The sequence below is a fragment of the Durio zibethinus genome, chromosome 19, assembly GCF_047325235.1.
Source record: "Durio zibethinus cultivar Kanyao isolate XHJ-2024 chromosome 19, ASM4732523v1, whole genome shotgun sequence".
Lineage (NCBI taxonomy): Eukaryota > Viridiplantae > Streptophyta > Magnoliopsida > Malvales > Malvaceae > Durio > Durio zibethinus.
Window position 1 is genome coordinate 19,361,132 of NC_143180.1, and position 19,590 is coordinate 19,380,721.

At 28.1% G+C, this 19,590-nt stretch overlaps 1 protein-coding gene across 1 annotated transcript; it reads right to left on the reverse strand.

The window, feature by feature from the left end:
• Positions 1-13,091: 13,091 nt before the first annotated feature.
• On the reverse strand, positions 13,092-16,138 carry LOC111310496 (MDIS1-interacting receptor like kinase 2-like). Its single transcript, XM_022910000.2, has 2 exons — positions 14,282-16,138; positions 13,092-13,717 (listed from the first exon to the last, which is right to left on the reverse strand). Exons 1-2 carry the CDS (start codon positions 16,110-16,112, stop codon positions 13,326-13,328), a joined length of 2,223 nt encoding a protein of 740 aa, XP_022765735.2. The 5' UTR covers positions 16,113-16,138; the 3' UTR covers positions 13,092-13,325.
• Positions 16,139-19,590: the final 3,452 nt, after the last annotated feature.

Below are 19,590 nucleotides of genomic sequence, written 5' to 3' on the forward strand. Positions count from 1 at the left end.
AGGAGCATTCAAAGATTTTGAGATTTATAAGACCTTCGAGCATAAATTCGATTCGCAGTGTTATCCCGATCGATTCTTTATTTTTTAATTTATGGTGTTATCTCAGTCGATTCTGTAAGACTTCCGGGCATAATTTCAATTCGTAATGTTGTCTCGATCGATTTCTTATTTGTTTGACTTGCGATATTATCCCAGTCGATTCTGTAAGACCTCCGGGCATGATTTCTAAGACCACCATGCATAATTTCGATTTGTGGTGTTATCCTGATCGATTCTTTATTCTTGACTTGCGGTGTTATCCTGGTCAATTCTATAAGACCTCCGGGCATGATTCTCTAAGACCTCCGGGTATAATTTTGATTTGCGGTGTTATCCCGATCGATTCTTTATCTTTTGACTTGTGGTGTTATCCCAGTCGATTCTGTAAGACCTCCAGACATGATTTCTAAGATCTCCTGGCATAAATTTGATTCACGATGTTATCCCGATCGATTCTTTATTTTTTAACTTGCGATGTTATCTCAGTCGATTCTGTAAGACCTCCGGGCATAATTTTGATTTACGATGTTGTCTCGATCGATTTCTTATTTTTTTTGACTTGCGATGTTATCCTAGTTGATTCTGTAAGACCTCCGAACATGATTTCTAAGACCTTCGGGCATAATTTTGATTCGCGATGTTATCATGATCGATTCCTTATCTTTCGACTTGTGGTGTTATCCCAGTCGATTCTGTAAGACCTTCGGGCATAAATTTGATTCGCAATGTTATCCTGATCGATTCCTTATCTTTCGACTTGCGGTGTTATCCCAGTCGATTCTTAAGACCTTCGGGCATAAATTCGATTCGCGGTGTTATCACGATCGATTCCTTATTTTTCAACTCGTAGTATTCTCCCAATCGATTCTGTAAGACCTTCGAGCATAAATTCGATTCGCGATGTTATCTCGATCGATTCATTATTTTTTGACTTGCGGTGTCATCCCAATTGTTTTGTGTTTTTTTTTTTTAAATCACGATTTGCTTTCGGACAAAATCATTATCTTTGTCATTGCCCTATTCCTGATTCTCAGTAATGTGCAAAGAAAGGTAGTTGTAGACACCGATTTTATCCGGGTCTACTATTTTCATTTTAGTATAATATTAATAATTTTAATAATAATATTAATAATAATAATTTTTTAAAAATAATTATTAATTATATAAAATAATAAAATATTAAAATAATAAAAAAACAAAAAAAATAAAAAAGAGAAAAATAAAAAGTAGGGTGGCTGGCACTACTGCCGCCCCCGACTAGCCACCCTACAGCCCTCTGACCATCCCCCTGTTCAGCCCACCTACAGCCACCCTATAGCCACCCAGATCCTCTTTTGAACTCCTTAAAAACTCCCAACTTCTTCCCTTTCAAGCTCTCTTTGGGACCCTTCTCTCAAAAGCTCTCTCGGACGCCCAAAAGCCTATTCACTTCACCCCTACCAGAAATCACCAAGCTCAGACAAGCTACCCCCCCTCAAAGCACTTTCAACAACCCCAAACACCCACACCAACCATGAAAACATAAATGTAAAAATAGAAAAAAAAAAAAAAAGACAAACAGTCCTCCCCGTAGGGAGGAACCTCAGCACCGAGCTCTTTGCAAGAACAAAAAAAAAATCAGATCAGCCTTTGTTTTACAAAAAAGAAAAGAAAAGGAAAGCAGCAAACTCAAAAAAGTTTACGTCAATCAAAGCTTGTTCTCCCGAAAAGAACCTTGGATCTGAACTCAGGAGGCCGAGAGGAGCATCGCGGTGAATTTTGGTAATTTTTTGGTCACCGACGATCACCAGCGACGACCATCGCCAGCGACCCAGGCTACGGCTGGTGCGACGGTTCGATGACCGACCGACAAGAGCCCGAAGCTCTCCCTCAGAGCTTTCTCTCTCTCTCTCCCTTTTTTTTTTCTGAAACAAAATAATAAACCAAAAAAAAAATCTTTAGTTATATATAAGAAAGCAAAACTCAAAACGACGTCGTTTAGGGAAAGACCCAAAACGATGCCGTTTTAACTAAAGAGGATCCACGCGTGGACCCGTATCTGACCCGAGATCCGCGTAAACCAGCTCGCCAACCTACTTCAGCCAACCTTGAATCGGTCCAGACGAACCGTCAGTGAATCGGTCCAGACGAACCGTCAGTGAACCGGTCTGAACCGCTGGACTGCCCGAATCGCTGACTGAACTGCAGAATCAGTCCAGACCAGTGTTGACCGGACCATTGACCGGTTCGGTTCAAGCAAAAAAAATTTTTTTTGAATTTTCTAAAGTTTTTTTAATATTATTATTTTTGTTATTTTAAGTTTGTTTTATCTATTCTTGAATGATAAATTTCTAAATTTGTTAGAATAAATGTTTAATTGTTTTAATAATAATAAAATTGAAAACAAGTAATAATTAAAAATATATATTAAAAATGCTCAAAAATATAATTATTATTATTATTATTTTTTCTGCCTAGATGTTGGAGGGAATAAAAAAATATTTTTTAAAAAATAATTTCATCTAAATGTTGGGAAATTATTATTAATAAATTTTCATAAAAAATAAATATAAGTAATTGTTTAATTAATTCTTAAAAATCATTAAAATTGAACTTGCTTCGAAAATCCGCCTAGATGTTGGGGATTTTTAAGATGTTCGTATTTTCTTAAAACGAAACCTTAAACACTAATTTTTAATTTTCAAAATCCTAGGTCTCTAAAACCCCTAAAATCGTAAATCCTAAAATCCAAAATCCTAAAAATCCTAAGGACAAGTGTGAAAATTCTATTTGAAGGAATTTGTTCCCGAATGCCGCCTAAATGATGGGGTATTTAGGAAATTTTACTTCGTTAAGTCTTTTCACACGATTTCTTAATTCGCATTAATAATAAGATTAATAAATAAAAAGTATAACAGTAAATTGGGATCTTAAATATAAACAGTTGCACCTAAGCTCTGCCTAGATGTTGGAGAGTTGGGGTGGCCTTATTATACTTAAGAATCCAACTTTTAAATTGCATCTCATCTTACATGACATTCATTAGCATACATACGTTAGCATGTTATCATCGATAATTGTCTTCATTATTCTCTCTTTAATTTGCTGTTTGATGATAAAATACTTTATAATAAAAAAGAATAATATTTAAAAAAAAAATTTTTTGTGATATTATAAAAGAAAATAAAAATAACATTCCGAAAGAAATAATTCTTGGTACTCTGTGCCTAGATGTTGGAGAGTCACTAACAATTATTTTCTATAAAGATTGTTATTTCATTTTAAGGATTATTGTGTTAAATCTTAAGCGAAAAGAGTTATTTTAAATTCTGCCTAGATGTTGGAGAATTTTAAGATAATTCTTTAACTTAAAGATTTTCTCAATATTTCTAAATAAAAATTTTAGCAAAATTTTATTTTTCTAAATTAAGGGAATTATTGTTACATTTCAAATTAAAACCATTTTTATCCAACACCGAAAATAGCGTGCAATTAAATGGTACCAATTTATGGGCGTTGTGGGGGTGCTAATCCTTCTCCACACGTAACCGACTCTCGGACCTAACCTGATTTTTCGTAGACCGAAATTTATTTTTTTGATAAACTTTAAACTTGTTTTTATAGTTTTATTAAAAGGATAAACTTTTGGGTGGCCAATCACACCCTAACAAAGATTGGTGGTGACTCCCTCATTTATTTTGATTTTAAAACTCTTTTACGTCTGGCGATCCCAAAACCGTTATGACACAATCAAACTTCCATCTATATTTTTATTTAATACAATTTGGATGGCAATCAATAAATAAAATTCTAATAATTTTCTAAAGAGCATCAGTATTTTCATCTTACAATAATAATAATTATAATAATTTATAACATTAAATCGGTGTAGATATAGACCTGATTCAATTTAATTTGATTAGAAAAAGATTAACAATCTGAATTTGCTCAACTTAAACTCCAAATTATTTAAACTTGACTTAATATGAATTTGAAATTATTCGAATTCAAATAATTTAAAAGATTGATTCGAAACTATTATTTAAAAATAAATTAATTTGATTTTAAAATACAATAATTTAAACTCAAAATAATCTGAATCCAATCATCTTAAGCTCAAATAATCTGAGTATCTATCCAAATAATCTGAACCCGCAACTATCTAAAATGTCGTTTACCCTAATAATTCAATCTAAAGCCAAATGACAACACTATATCTATAAATCTTTTTCAAAAATTGTCTATACAAATAAATTCAATATTTCAAAAGATATCCATTCGGATGTGTGACTAATTAATGTAGAGATAATTGAAAACACTCAAAAATTTTGTGTAAAATGCATTCATCCATCTATTGCAATAAGATTTTATACAATTATATCAAAGCAAGATTGTTTATTGTATTATCTCTTCAATTTAAACACTATAAAGAAGTTATTGCAAAATTTCTGAAAGACCCCCTAACAAAGCAAATCATCGAAAACATACCTGCATGGCATCGAGGCAACTTCGTCTCTAACCAAGAACTCCTCCAAACAAATATTACATTGTTTCTTGGAACTCAAATCCTGAAGTCTTCTCCTTTTCTTCACGAGAAAAATACCATCTTCATCATATCACCAAATTTCATTTTCTCAGAGCCTGAATAGAAGACTTACGAGCAAGCTTGAAATTCAATGTCGTCAATGACTCATCAATCACATGATCAAACTCATCACAGCTACTTGAACTATTACTAATTCTAGGACCAATTTTTTCATTTTATGTCCAAAATTAATAGGATCTTTATCAACCTCCCATGTAAAAGAAAAGATTTTCAGAATAATGACAAATTGAAGGAATTTCGGAGATACACTCTTGTTGGCGAACAAGGAAAGTAAACTGTTTGGACCATATTTTTCAAGTAAAATCATGTGAGGAGGATATATAGTTGATTGATGAAATATTTTTACAGTAGTTTGGAAACCAAGAGGTAAAGCGTAATGAACCTCTAAATCGTATGGTATGAACAATAGAGATCTACTACATGGCTAATCTTGAGATAATAATTGGAAGCCATGGCAATATTTTGGAAATAGATTTCCAGGTTTTTTTGTTGTTATTATTTTGAGAATATGGAATTTGTTGCTAAATTAAAAAAAAAAAAAGTTGGAGGCTTGTAAAGGTTTTGATTTAAGTTTGGATTTTGAAGTAAAAAAAAAAATCAACTTATATACATATATAAAAAATTAAAACTTAATTAATTTGTTTTTGTGTCACCTCCCTCCCTTGGTATTTACATTGCAAGTTGAACTCCAATTAGGAGTATATCTCTAATAGGGTTTAGGAAATTGCTATATGCCGCAACTATTTAATTATTTTTGTTTCTTAAATAACATATTTATTTCATTTTTGTATGCAGGGAATTACTTTTATAAATTTAAGCAATTCCAATAAATTTTATTAATAGAGAAGTATTATAATGTCAATATCTCTGAGCAATAAATAGGGATTAAATATACATATATATATTGCTATAAATGCAAAGTTTTTATTTTTTTTATAAAATAAAGTTTGAATTGCTAATTTTAAACCAAAGCAGAGGCATACATTCATACACATATACTTACATAGGGAACTTAGGTGCTAATTTTAATATAAATGATTATTTATTAATGTATATAATTCCCAGACAGTCATTCAATTAAAATTACAATAGAAAAATACAATAATGTATTTAAACTGGTAAAGAAATTAAAAAGTTCATAAAATTATTTTTAAAAAAATCAATTTTCATCAATCAATCATCATTACTACTATCTCTTTATAAGTCTAATAACAAGAATATTATAGTTTAAACTTTTAATTACTTTTATTTGTTGAATATTGAAATATCTATTTTATTTTAATATGCCAAACATATTTTTATTTGTTTAAAGAAATTATATTATCATTTACTATGGAAATATTAAGTTACAATATCAATGTAAATTGTACACATTTATTCATAATTAAAATAATATTCAATTATATATTTATGTACCAATTTACAATATAAACATATACTTATCGAAATTAAACCAATTCTACAAGTCAAAGTTTGGAACGACTTTATCTAAACGTGTATATCAACTTATTAATTTATTTAATTACTTTGTATTGCAAGCTATATCGGTTATTGGAGTGGAACTTGGCTTAAATGAATAAAGTGGGCCATGTTGGTAGGCTATATGTGTTACAGGCCTATTTAGTTTTGTTTATTTCTTTAATTAAATATATGTTATTATCGTTATACAAGACGAGAAGAGAGAGAAAGGGAATTATGACCCGCAGTATCCTATATTCACGGATTGCAATATAATTCAAATTAGGAAATATACTAAAAGCTTCTGATATATTTCCTGTCAACTGGATTCCTTCGAGTCTAATTCTGTACAAGCCTCATTTTTTAAAATTCAATATCTATTTTATTTTTATTTAGATAAAAAATTAAAATTTTCATTAAATTTAGATAAAATTAATATTTTTAGTGCAATGAGAATGATTTAGGATCTATTTAAATAGATAATAAAATTGATTTGGATCAAATTAAAAATAGTGATGAGATTGAATACTGTATTTGCGAGATTAAAATCAATTATGAATATATATATATATATTGATGCAAATGAACGGTAAAATAAGTTAAATTATAGTAAAAAAAAAATAATCCTTAAAGATATTAGATTGAAATTTGTATATAATAAAAATTTGAAATTATTTAATATTTATAAAATTATAAATAATTGAGAATTCAATACATTTTTTTTATTTCAAATAATATTTTTTTGATAAATAATAAAAACTAATAAAAAGAATATATCAAATAATATTTTTTCTTTAATTTGTTTATTAATGATGTAGTTAACTATTTTTAGTTAAAATAATAATATAATATAATACAACTTTATTTTTAGTTTGTAATATAATATTTAGTTATTAATTTTTTATATCATAATAAAATTAATAAAATAATAACTTTTAATTAATAATATAATAATAATTTTATTTATTTATAAGTTTATTATATAATAAATTTTTTCATTATATTGAATTAAAAAATTATTTTATAATTTATTAATTAAAAAAAAAATTTAAAAAGCAAAAATGTCAATCACCACCACATCCTTTCCCATCAATTGAGTTTAAGTCTTCTACTGAAGCCACGCAAACATAATCAGATCATGCCTTCGTAATCCAAACAACAAAGCACAGTGCAATTATATCAAAAAGTGCTTAAAGACAATCAATAGTGATGCCAATTCATTTTAAATGAGGTTTTAGATGAAATTTTGTAAGTAAAATTTGTGAATTTTTTATTAAAAGTTAAATACAATTTTAAATTGATGAATGAAAAAAATCATGTTACATAAATTAAATTAAGCATCTAAAATAAAGGCATAAAGTAAAGAAATTTTTATAAGGCATCCAACTTAATAATAATTTACCCTAAATGAATGGTTTTTTCATAATAAAATAAATTATTATATTGAGTGGTATCAATAAGAACAACAATGGCAACTGCATACAAAACTATATAGGATGAATTGTATGACATATAATTTTATAAAAATATTGGTTACAATTTTATAACTTGCAACAATAATATGATTTATAGTTGATTTTATGAAATATAAAATTATTATCAATTTCGACAAATGCAGAAAAATACATAAGTAGTTATTTCTAATGGAAAGCCTAAACAAAGTGCAACCTTACCATTACAGATTTATTGAGTGTTGGGCTAGCGAAATTCTACGTAACTAATCCTAATGTTAGTCAACATAAATTCAATGCAAGTTATCTTTGATGTTTATGTAATTTGTTCCCACTTTGCATGAAAAATCTTTCTTCATCATAGATTTTTTAGTAAAAAAAAAAAAAATCGATGTTGATTTAACATATAGATAAAAAATTTAAGAGGAGAAAAATGAAAACATTAAAAGAATGTAAATATGTTATTTTTTTAAATATGTTAATATGTGTTTGATAAGAAAATTTGTAAAATGGATAAAAATATATTTTTTTATTTATTATTTGACAAATATATTCTTTAATTTGTAAGCTAAATCAAGACATAACATGAAGTGAAAAAATTAAAATTGAATTTGTTTCATATAAGATTCTTATATGAAGTTTTTTTTCTTATAATATTTTGTTTAATATCTTGGAATCAAGTTATTTGATAATTAAAACAAAATTATAACTTTAAAATCTATATCAACTTATAATATTTTATTTACCCAAGTCTTTTGTATAAGCAGTATAAGATTCCCAAGTCGACTCAAAATCGGCAAGTTATGCCATTTTTAAATTAGTTTGTTCTCTTCTTTATGTTTAAATAATTCATGTTTGACATGTCTATTTGAGATGGAAACCATACCCTGAATGCTCCATGGCCAAGAAAGTGTTTTGAGCCAAACCTATTTGCAATGAGATATAAAAGCTTGGTCTATTTGGCAAGCGGCGAGGACGCCCCAATGACCCTGCAATGTGGCTGCCCTGCTAGAGTTATGGACTTAATATTGAGCACTTAGGGAAAGTTGACTTGTGGTCGTTTATCAGTGTCGGGAGAAAGTTTTTTCAAGAGAATTTTTTTTATCCTTCCCAGAATTTGGCAAGTTCAAAGTTTCTAAGCTGAAATGGTATGCAGCTGTGGGATGGTCCAAAAAGTTGTGGTCTGGAGGAGATATTAACCTTAAACTCTATTTTACTTATTTGTATCTTTTTTCTCCTTTTTTTTTTTCGGCTATGAAGTTTCTGGCTTTCAACTTTCTTTTACTTCTTTCCTTGGGAAATAATACGTGTTTGACACAAATATATTCATTTTTTTCTTATATTTGGAGTATACATTCATATACGATGAATCTGTTGGACACGAAGGAAAATAAAGAGGCATAGCAATATGACTATTAGTGTTGTAGGATGTAATTCAGTCAAATCAAGCTGATGCATTGTAAGTTTGATCCGGTTAGATTTCAAAATTTGAAGTTCAAAACTTGATTTGATCTCGATCAAGTTTTTATTTTTTTATGTTTAATACAGCTCATAATTTAATTGTGCCACTTGAGTTCCAAGAGAGATTATTATGGTACAGATAATAACAGTGAGATTATTACCTAACAGCTGCATTGTGGTAAGAGATTCAAGTTGTCCTATTTCATTGGGGATAGAACCAGAGAGGTTATTATCATACAGATAAAGCCATACCAAGTTACTTAGGTTTCCCGGAGATGCTGGGATGGGACCAGTTAGGTAGTTCACTGAAAGATCAAGCATAACTAGTGCCTCATCATTCTAACTTCTTGAGGTATAGAACCACTGAGCCTATTGTCAAAGAGGATAGGTCGGGACAAATTGTGCAAGCTTCCAATAGAAATAGGTATTGGACAAATTAATGAATTAAATATTTTATATAAAAATTTTTAATTTTATAAATAAAATTAAAAAAATTGACATGTATTTTAAGAATATATCTATAAAAATTAATGAATTGATTAATTATTATACAAATATATGCATACAAATCATTTAATTTAATTTGTGAAATTTAAAATATTTATCATCAATTTGTATTAAATAATAATTAAATTATTAAATGAAGATGCGACAATTGTGTAGACTATAAATTAATAGTGAAGTCAATATATAAAAAAATAATTTTAAAATGTCTAAATTTTTATTCATTTAATTTGGTTCAGGTAGATCTTTTATCTACTATTGAGTCATGTCCAAATCTTTTGGCCTTTCATTTTTAACGTGTTCATGGTGCAAAATAAATTATAGATCGAAGGATATGCAAGAATCGTCAATATTATAGTACAATTAGAGGTGTGTTAGATGACTTATTATATGACATGATTAGATATGATATTGTTTATGTTTGACATGATTCATTATTAAGTAGTTAGATTGAGCTAAACACGATGCATATATGTGTAATGTTTTGGACTAGAAAATTTTAGATTTATGGATTGATACAGTACGGTCTAATTAAGGCCATTGTCAATAGATGAAATGTGGGCTAGCGCGACACAACATGACACACAAATCCAATCGTGCCATGTTGGTCCATACTTTTGAATGTATTCATATTATTTTTTATATTGCAATGAAATTATAATTACTTTTAATATTTTGTTGATAATTTATAAAATAAAATTATATTAAATAAATATATTTATCAAAGATTTAAATTATTAATAAATAAATTATATTTAACTAGTGATCAACAAAAAAAATTATAAAAATAGATTAAGATTTCAAGTTAAAACAAATTCAATTAACAAATTAAATTATTATATGTTGGCTAAATGCTCAATTAAGGATCTAATGTTTGCGTAATTTTTAATTAAAGATCTTAACTTTAATTTGGTTCAATGTAGGATGTAACATTTTCAAATTTATTCGAATAAGGCCTTTTGTTATGATTGTGATTTACACGCACAAAAGAAAAAGCATGAATCACTATTTTGCAATATAATAAACAGTAAAAATAGTCAAAAATTATATCTTCTCCAACTTATTTTCTCAAGCAAACTCTGTTTTCTTTTTATTTTTCTAATCGAAGAACAAATAGTTAGAAATCAGTCTTTTTCTCCATTGATCTCACCATTGGTCTTCATCCTTCGCTGGCAGCATAGCTTCTTCATGATTGAAATTAGAATTTTTGGTTCAACCCCTCTTCTATGTTCTTTTCTCTCTCTAAATCTCTAAATCAAAGCCTAATTATAACTTAGAAAATGAAGAACTCAAGAATCACAGAATCTCACCACTAGAATTTGACACCTTTTGTCATTTATTGTGTTGCCGATCAATCAACACTTTTTCCCATTTCTAACTCTATTTTAAAACCCAAAAATTCTCAAAAAAATCAAACCAGAAAAACTCCTTACTGAGAAATTCCCAAAAAGAATCAAACCTAAAAGAAATTCCCAAAAAGAATCAAATCCAAACCTAAACCCCTGTAGTGTAAATATAAAAATAATGATGATGATCACAATGAGATAAATTATAATAAAAATAATTATTAAAAATATTAGATTAAAATTATATGTAATAAAAAATTTAAATTATTTAATACTTATAAAATTAATAAATTATTTTATGTCAAACAATGATTTCATTAATAAATAATTAAAAATTATTTATTAATTTATTATATAATAATAAAATTTTTTTTATATTAAATTTACAAAATTATTTTATACTTTTAAGTAAAAAAAAAGAAATAGAAAAAAAATTAAGTGATTAACATGAGAGAGAAAACAAAATATAAATAAATAAAGGGGAAATTGAGTACTAGAACTCAAAACACCCTTGAACGGTGGAAATCACGTCACACCATAAAATTATTTGGATTGCAAAGTTATGGGTGAAATAATTTTTAATGGCAACTGCATCTCTATTAGCAAATATATGGCAACTGCATCAATTATGGAGGTTTGAATGGAGTTTATGTATCTTTATTAAGGATACCAATATGTTCAAAGTTTTTTTTAACCAAATATATGTTCAAAGTTCATTTACTTACTATGGCAAATAAATTCGATGGCATATAATAGTTAATACAAGATTATATGTTTTAGGTTTTCTCATTTATCAAAAAAAAATGAAATATGTTTTTATTTTTTATTTTTCATTGACCGATTGTCTATTTAAAATATTTATTGAAGAATTAAGTCCTAAAAAAATACATTTAATTTTTAAACATTATTATATAAATGTCATGAAATTATAATTGATTTATTCATCGTGTGAATAGCACTGATTTAAAACTAGAATAAGAGTAAAATATGTACCGCTCACACACTGCCTGCCCCACCCTCGTTAAGTGCCTTTCTGCTTTTCCCACCACAATAAAGAAAAAAACGTAAAAAAGGAAAAGAGAAGAAAAGGTCGAAACATCTGAAATTGACGCCAATGTCTTAAGTTGACTCGTGCGTGTAATATATTTACTAATTTATTAGTGTCATGAACACGTTAGTTTATTAGTCTTCCTGGAAATTAACTGGAAAGGGGCTGAATAAATACCTGACCATCCATGCTAGCCAATGTAATTTATACTTAAATAATTAACAAATATAGCTGTCCAAATCATGGCTTCTTTTTTAATATCATTCCAAGTGCTGTTGTCTTTTATGCTTGTGACGGTTTAATCATCTTATGTTTATTCAAATGAAATCATAAAATATTATTTTTTTGTTTAATTAAACTTTATTTTAAATGAAAACTTAAGAAAATTTCAACATAAACTTAAGAAAATTTCAACATAATGAAAACTTTATTATATCCAATTAAGTCCTTAAAAAATTATTTTTATCTAATTAAATCTTTAAATTACAGTTTTGTTCCAACATCTACATAGCATATATTTGAAATTAAAAAAGCTCTTTAGATGCTAATATACGTGGCCTACTATGTTAGTCATTAGTTACATACCACAAAAACGACAACTCAACTTAAATTTTTATATTTTGCAATTGGATATTGATTTAACAAAGAGAATTATTACATTAAATTTTTATATTTTGCAATGGGATCATTGATTTAACAAAGACAACTATGATTGTTGACGTGGAAAAAATAACGAATTTTAGTGATTTTCATATAAAATAAGATTTAATTAAATAAAAATAATGTTTTATACTTTCAAGTGGATAAAAAATAAAGATAAAAGTTTATTTGAGAAATTTGAGAAAAGTACAATATTTTTTTAGCATTTTAGTAAAAAAAAAGTACAAGTTAAAGGTATATACTTCAAAATCATCACTCAAATCTATTTCAAGTGTATTTAATATAATTAAAATTAAATTTTGAAAGATTTAGAAGGCATGGAAAGAAGGAAGGTTAGAAAGATGAAATTGTGAGAAATAAAATAATGTGTATGAGTGCGTACAAGAATAAATGGCGAGAAAATAGTAAAATTAAAAGATTATTGTGTGAAATTGTGTTTATTGTAATTTGGTGTCCTCAACAATTGTATTCTTTGTTTGTTTTTAGCATTTCAAAATGAAAGTACTGTAGCAAATCAATACTATAGTAGAATATTACAATTGATACCGAAAATCAAAATTCTATGTCTGGCACTGATATATTTTAGACATAGGAAATCTTGAACATAAAATTTGAGTGCTTAAACACAGCTGTTCTATATCACAACTAATTTATTGCAAAAGCTTTATCATTAGAGTGCTTAAACATTTTCAATACAAAGCAGAAAAAGAGATATATATTGAAAGCAAATACATGTGCCCAGAATTATTATTCATATTGTTAGTACCTTATTGTTAGCCACTGCAGACTCCATGATCCCACACTTCTCCCAATTTTATGATTGAGAAAGGATTGGGCAATGGAAGTGATTGATGGCTAAGGGCTTGAGCAACATGTTGCATGGTTGGCCGAAGTTGGGGGTTGCCATTCAAGCATGCAAATGCTAGCTTTGCAGTAGAGACAACATCCTTTGCAACTTGCCTTACCGGTGGTGAGAGACGTTGGTCTATCACATCTTTAAGTAAAATTTGTTGGTTGTCATTTGGTACTGATGTTGATGTTGATGCCGACGACAACGAACATGAAATCAAATCACCAGGATGCTTCCCCATAAGTATTTCCATTGTTAGCACCCCAAAACTATAAACGTCACATTTCTTGTCTATTTTCATTGTATAAGCAAATTCTACATAAAAAAAAAAAGAAAAAAAACTCAAATCTAATAATTATGATTTATTTAGGCACGAATAACAAGGTAGAAATAACTAGGAAGTATAAAGCTTAGAATATTATAATATTCACATATTATTAGTATCCAATATATAAAGTTTTATGGTTAGATAAAGAAGAGAGAATGAAAAAAAAATTACCATAGCATGCATTCTTTTTCAATTTCAACCAAAATTAACGACTTTCAAAAGAGTTTCAAATAGAAACATATATATATATATATATATATATATTACAAAAGAAATTGTAGCATAAAGATAAGATAAAGGATTACAGATACTGATGCTACCACTTAAAAATAATTATATAAACTAACTAAATTAATTATCGGATTCAGAAATATTAGTCTTTGATAAAAAAAAATTAATACTATAAATTAAGGAGTATTAAATTTTTATTATTAAGACATTTATATATTGAAATATATTATATTATGAAAACTTACTTCAAATAAAGAATTAAACCGTTAAACCACTTGTCAGTATTTCAAAATTAACATATAATAGTAAATAAATGATACCTGGGGCTATGTATCCAAAAGTGCCTGCAAATGTTGTCCAATTTGAGGAGTCAGGCTTTAAAAGCCTAGCTGTGCCAAAATCTGAGACATGAGCCTCATAATCCAAATCCAAGAGAACGTTATTGCTGGAAATATCCCGATGAATTATGGGTGGTGCATGGTCGTGATGCATGTAAGACAAAGCACTGGCCAATCCTTTAACTACATTTAGCCTCTTCTTCCAATCCAACTCCTCTGCCTTTTCATTGTTTCTTAAGACCATTCTCAAACTTCCCCTTTCAACAAACTCATAAACCAAAAATGAGTGCCTTGGATGTGAACAAAATCCATACAGCTTCACAATGTTACGATGCCTTATTTCTGATAAAGCACCAATCTCGTTTTCAAAGGCTTTCAAGATGTTGATAAGCATGCTATCTTCGGATTGGTGAAGTTTCTTGACGGCAACCACCTGACCAGTTTGTAATACAGCTTTATAAACAGTTCCATATCCTCCTGAACCAATGCAATAATTGGAGTTGAAATTTTCAAGGGCTTCAATAATGTTTTCATAGAGTATTCTTTCATTAGATCCCCATGCTGTGAAAATATCTCCATGTTGTGCCTCCCTTGACTCATCAGACTTTCTAGTTCGATTCTTTTGGCCAAGAATAAGGAAACTTCCAGTCATGATAAATAGCAAAAGCAGAATACCAAAGAGTGGAATCACAATCAAAATGATAAGTCTGGTTCTTTTTCTATGATCCTTTTTGTTGCTAGTGATAGGAACACAAGGCACTAATCCAGTGGCGTTACCACATAGGCATTTGTTGTTTCTTAAGGCATCAAATGGAGCCTTATGAAATGCCTTGATGTTGGGAATAGGGCCTTCCAATTGATTGAAAGAGATATTCACAACCGTCAAGCTTTGCAAATCATTAAAAGAATTTGGGATGGAACCATTGAGCATATTGTGAGAAAGGTCCAATATTTCCAAGAAATGTAATTTTGCAAGCTGTTGTGGTATCTCCCCAATAAGTAAATTCTGACTTAAATCTAGATATTGAAGACCATTTATGTAGCTTACTGAAAATGGAATGCTTTCTCCAAGTTTATTCTTGCTCAAATTCAGGTCCAATAACTTTGAGCAGTCTCCAAGTCGATTAGGAATCGGTCCACTCAAATTGTTGGCTGCCAAGTTAAGATGTTTTAGATTTGAAAGAACTCCAATCTCTGGTGGAATTTTGCCTGAAAGTTGGTTACCACTTAGCAAAAGATTGTACATCAATGTTAATGCTCCCAATTCCTTGGGAATCTCACCAACGAGATGATTTGAAGAGACATCGAGTTCCTGTAATTGAGTGGCATGTTTCAGCTCAGGTGGTATCTTTCCAGAAATGTTATTATTGGAGATTAGTAGGCTTGTTAGACTATGGCATTGCCCCCAGTTTGGCGAAAGTTCACCATAAAATTTGTTGTTGCTTAATGCAATATAATTCAAATTAGGATATATACCTAAAGCTTCTGATATATTTCCTGTCAACTGGTTTCCGTCAAGCCTAACTCTGTATAAGCTTTCGCAGTTTTTTAAACTTGATGGGATCGCACCCCTGAAATTGTTGTTGATAGCCCCAAGAAATATGAGTTGTCCACCGAGGCATACATTCTCTGGTAATGGACCACTGAAATGGTTGTCCGATATTTGTAATGATACCAAATGAGCAACATTGCTAATTGTTGGAGGAAAGAAGCCTGATAAACTATTGCGGTCAAGTTCAAGACTAAACAAATTGGTTAAGTTTCCTATGGAATTAGGGACGACACCAGTGAGATTATTACTTGACAACAGCATTTTGGTAAGAGATCCAAGCTGTCCTATTTCATTGGGGATAGAACCATTGAGCCTATTGTCAACGAAGATTAGTTGAGCTAAATTCTTCAACCTTCCGATTTTAGACGGAATACTTCCAAAGAAATTATTGTGAGACAAGTCAAGCACAATAAGCTTGGAAAGGTTGCAAACTTCTTCCGGTATAGAACCACGTAGATGGTTATAATAGAAATAGATATAGGAAACTGAACTCAACCTCCCTATTTCTTGTGGAATGGGACCATTGATCTCATTATTTGATAAGGAAATCAACCCGAGACTTTTCAATAAGCCAATTTCGGATGGAATATTCCCAGAAAAAGTATTGTATGACAAGTCAAAGTGGATGAGCTTGGAAAGGTTCCCAATGTGTGAGGGAATGGGGCCATACAGTGAGTTGTTACGAAGGTTAAGCAACACCAGGTTAGGGAAGAAAAAAAAGTTAAGACTATGAAGTGTACCTTTCAAGTTCAACATATGATCTGGAAGGCTCAGATCGGTGATGGTTCCAGCCAAGTCGCAAGTGATTCCGACCCAGTTGCAATGGTTGCCTCCAACCCACGAAGAGAGCAAAGTTTGGGTGTTGTTGTCAAGGCTAGCTTTCCATTTTAGAAGAGTTTCTGTTTCATATGCAGCAATGGAGGATGAAGAAGCAAAAACAGAGGGAGACTGATGTAGGACAACTATGAGAAAGAACAGGGCTTTGAATGGTATCATGAAAGATGCCATGATTTGGATGGTTCAAAAAGTATTGTTTGTTAATTGTTGTAAATTACATTGGCTGGCATGGTCAGGTATTTATGCAAAATACTAGAGCATTTCAGTCTCTACGAAACACCCAAGTGGAAAAATGTAATTTTAAAATCTGCGGGTCTTTTACGTTTAAATCAATTTCTTTGAAATTTCTTTATAAAAAAAATTCTAATATAGAAAAACATTTTAAATATTGATATTTAAATTTTAAATTTATTGTGATTATATAAGTTAATTAAATTAAATTAAAATTTTTTTTGTAGATACTGATTACTGATTTTTTTTTTATTTTCTTTTATAAAGTAAATAAAAGATGATTTTATTTTGGTTGATTTGCGCTTATATCTGTGACTTGCATGCATGGACAGGTATTTATATGTGCAAAGGAATTGAAAAGTCAATAGAAATTTACACCTCAACATGGCAATAAATTTACGGCATGCTCGTCTTGTACGTCTGATGGATGTTGAAGTTTAGGAATTTGAAATCCTGAAAGTGGACATTTTCTTTCATATTTCTTCTAATCTGTCAATATTTTACTATAACTTTTATTTTGCTTGAATTTGATCGGTGGCTACTCATGACATGTTGGATGTGGTCCATAGCTCACCGCAAACACTTCATTGGACAGTCTTAAGTTGACTTTCAATTGTTTGTTATATGTGAAATATTTTAGAGCTTATGCGTGGGCTTGAAATTTTAATTCATTCAAAGTCCATATATTTCGTTTTCATGTTCTCAAGTTTCAATTAACTATAATACACTCAAATAGACTTTACCAAGAAGCATGGAATCTGAATTTCAGCAATTCCACAAGAACGAAAATCAAATTCATACATGTATATTCAACACCAAAAGGAAATAAATATTTTTCTAAATTTAAATACTAATATAATAATTTATGCTATTATTATATTGTGACCCGTGCAATAAACGAAATAATTTTATCTACTTAATATAAGTATATACATATAAATTAGTTTTTTTTTTCAAAATTATATTCAAATTTTTAAAATTTATAATATATATAAAATTCATATATACTAACTTGTCTTAAAAAAATAAATTATTTGATAAAAAGCAAGAAAAATGTCATGTCTTCCCTTTGAACTATTTTAACTACAATAATATATATACACATAAGATTATATCAAATGAAAATATATTATATCTTAAAAAACAAAACATGTATATTATTGAATGATGAATTAAATAATAAAAGAATTATTAACATACTTTCACTTTGATAATCTTAATCAAATTGTTGTACAAAATATGAAAAATAATAGGAGATCTATGAAAAAAATAAATTGAAAAAAGAATATTATTTTTTATAAGAACAAATTTGCAACAGTAATAAAATATATCTTGGAAAAGAAGTTGTGACCAAAAAAAATAAATCGTAATAGCAATAAAATATATAAAAAAGTTGCAAATTGAAAATAAAAAACTGTTTAACAAATTGCATTTATAATCTTAAATTTGTAGAAAAACTATTGTTGGCAATTAAGATTGAATAGGTAACTTTTAAATTAATTTTTTAAAATTTAAAAAGGATATAATAAGTGACAAAGATGAAATCAAATTTTTTGTATATATTTAAAATATAAATTTAAAAATTAAATTTGAGATGCATATAATCCTTTTTATCATCTTACTATTTTAAAGATTTAATAAGAAAAATTATTTTAATCTTTAATGTCTTACATAAGTTTTTGAAAAAAATATAATTTTTTATTGATTCAAAAGGGATTATTGAAAATTTTGAATACATTTAATCTTGTAATTTTTAAACATGATGAAATATTTTTATAATTAAATAATTTCTTAAATAAGTTTGTTTGATAAACAACTAAAATTATTTATTATGAAGATAGAATCCATATTTCAAATTTTTAATTTTAAAAAAACATATCTAGATTGATTTGATTTTTCAATTATAATTTGAATAATTTTATTATTTGAGAAATTTAGGATTATCTAACTTGTAATTAAAAGAAATATCATACTCTTTTAAAAAGCTACCTTATGTGTTATTCAAAAAATTGTCCACATAAGCATCACAAGCGTCCATGTGACAAATTTTATTATGTGTATATGTATGTTGTAATATGTTAATGTATATATATTATATTACATCTTATAAGATTATTTGATAAAAATTGCTTATGTGGATGTCTAGGTAGATGATCGCTTTTAATAACACATAAGATAATTTTTATATTATTTTATTTGTTGAATAATTTTGAATAAATTATTTAATTTAATATTTTGAATAATTATTTAACTTCAAAACAAAATCTATCTGAGATTAAAAATTTTGTATAAATTTTAAATTCAAATTTATTAAATCATAATTTATCTTTTCTTTTTATTTTTAATTACAGCTCCAAATATGTATACTTAATAAATTTTTATTTTTTGCCAAAATGATTTTTATTTAATAAATTAATTAAATTTAATATTTTTAGATAATTATTTAAATTTAAATAAAATTCTATCAAAGATTGAAAATTTAGCGTAAATTTTAAATTCAAATATATTAAATCTTAATTTATCATTTTTTCAATGTAATCATGATTCTAAATATATATATGTGTGTGTTTCATAAATTATTATCTATTGCAATTAGAATTTGAAACTGAAAATAAAAAGCATAAGGGAGACCATCCCATTCAAGCCAAGATTATTTTATTTGTTATTATTA

Excerpts from the sequence above, each read along its gene's own strand:
- LOC111310496 (XM_022910000.2), bottom strand. The coding sequence starts at position 16,112 with ATGCTGTTGTCAAGTAATAATCTCACTGGTGTCGTCCCTAATTCCATA. Across the intron at positions 13,718-14,281 it reads TTTTGGATACATAGCCCCAG|AATTTGCTTATACAATGAAA; the intron begins GTATCATTTATT and ends TTTTTTATGTAG.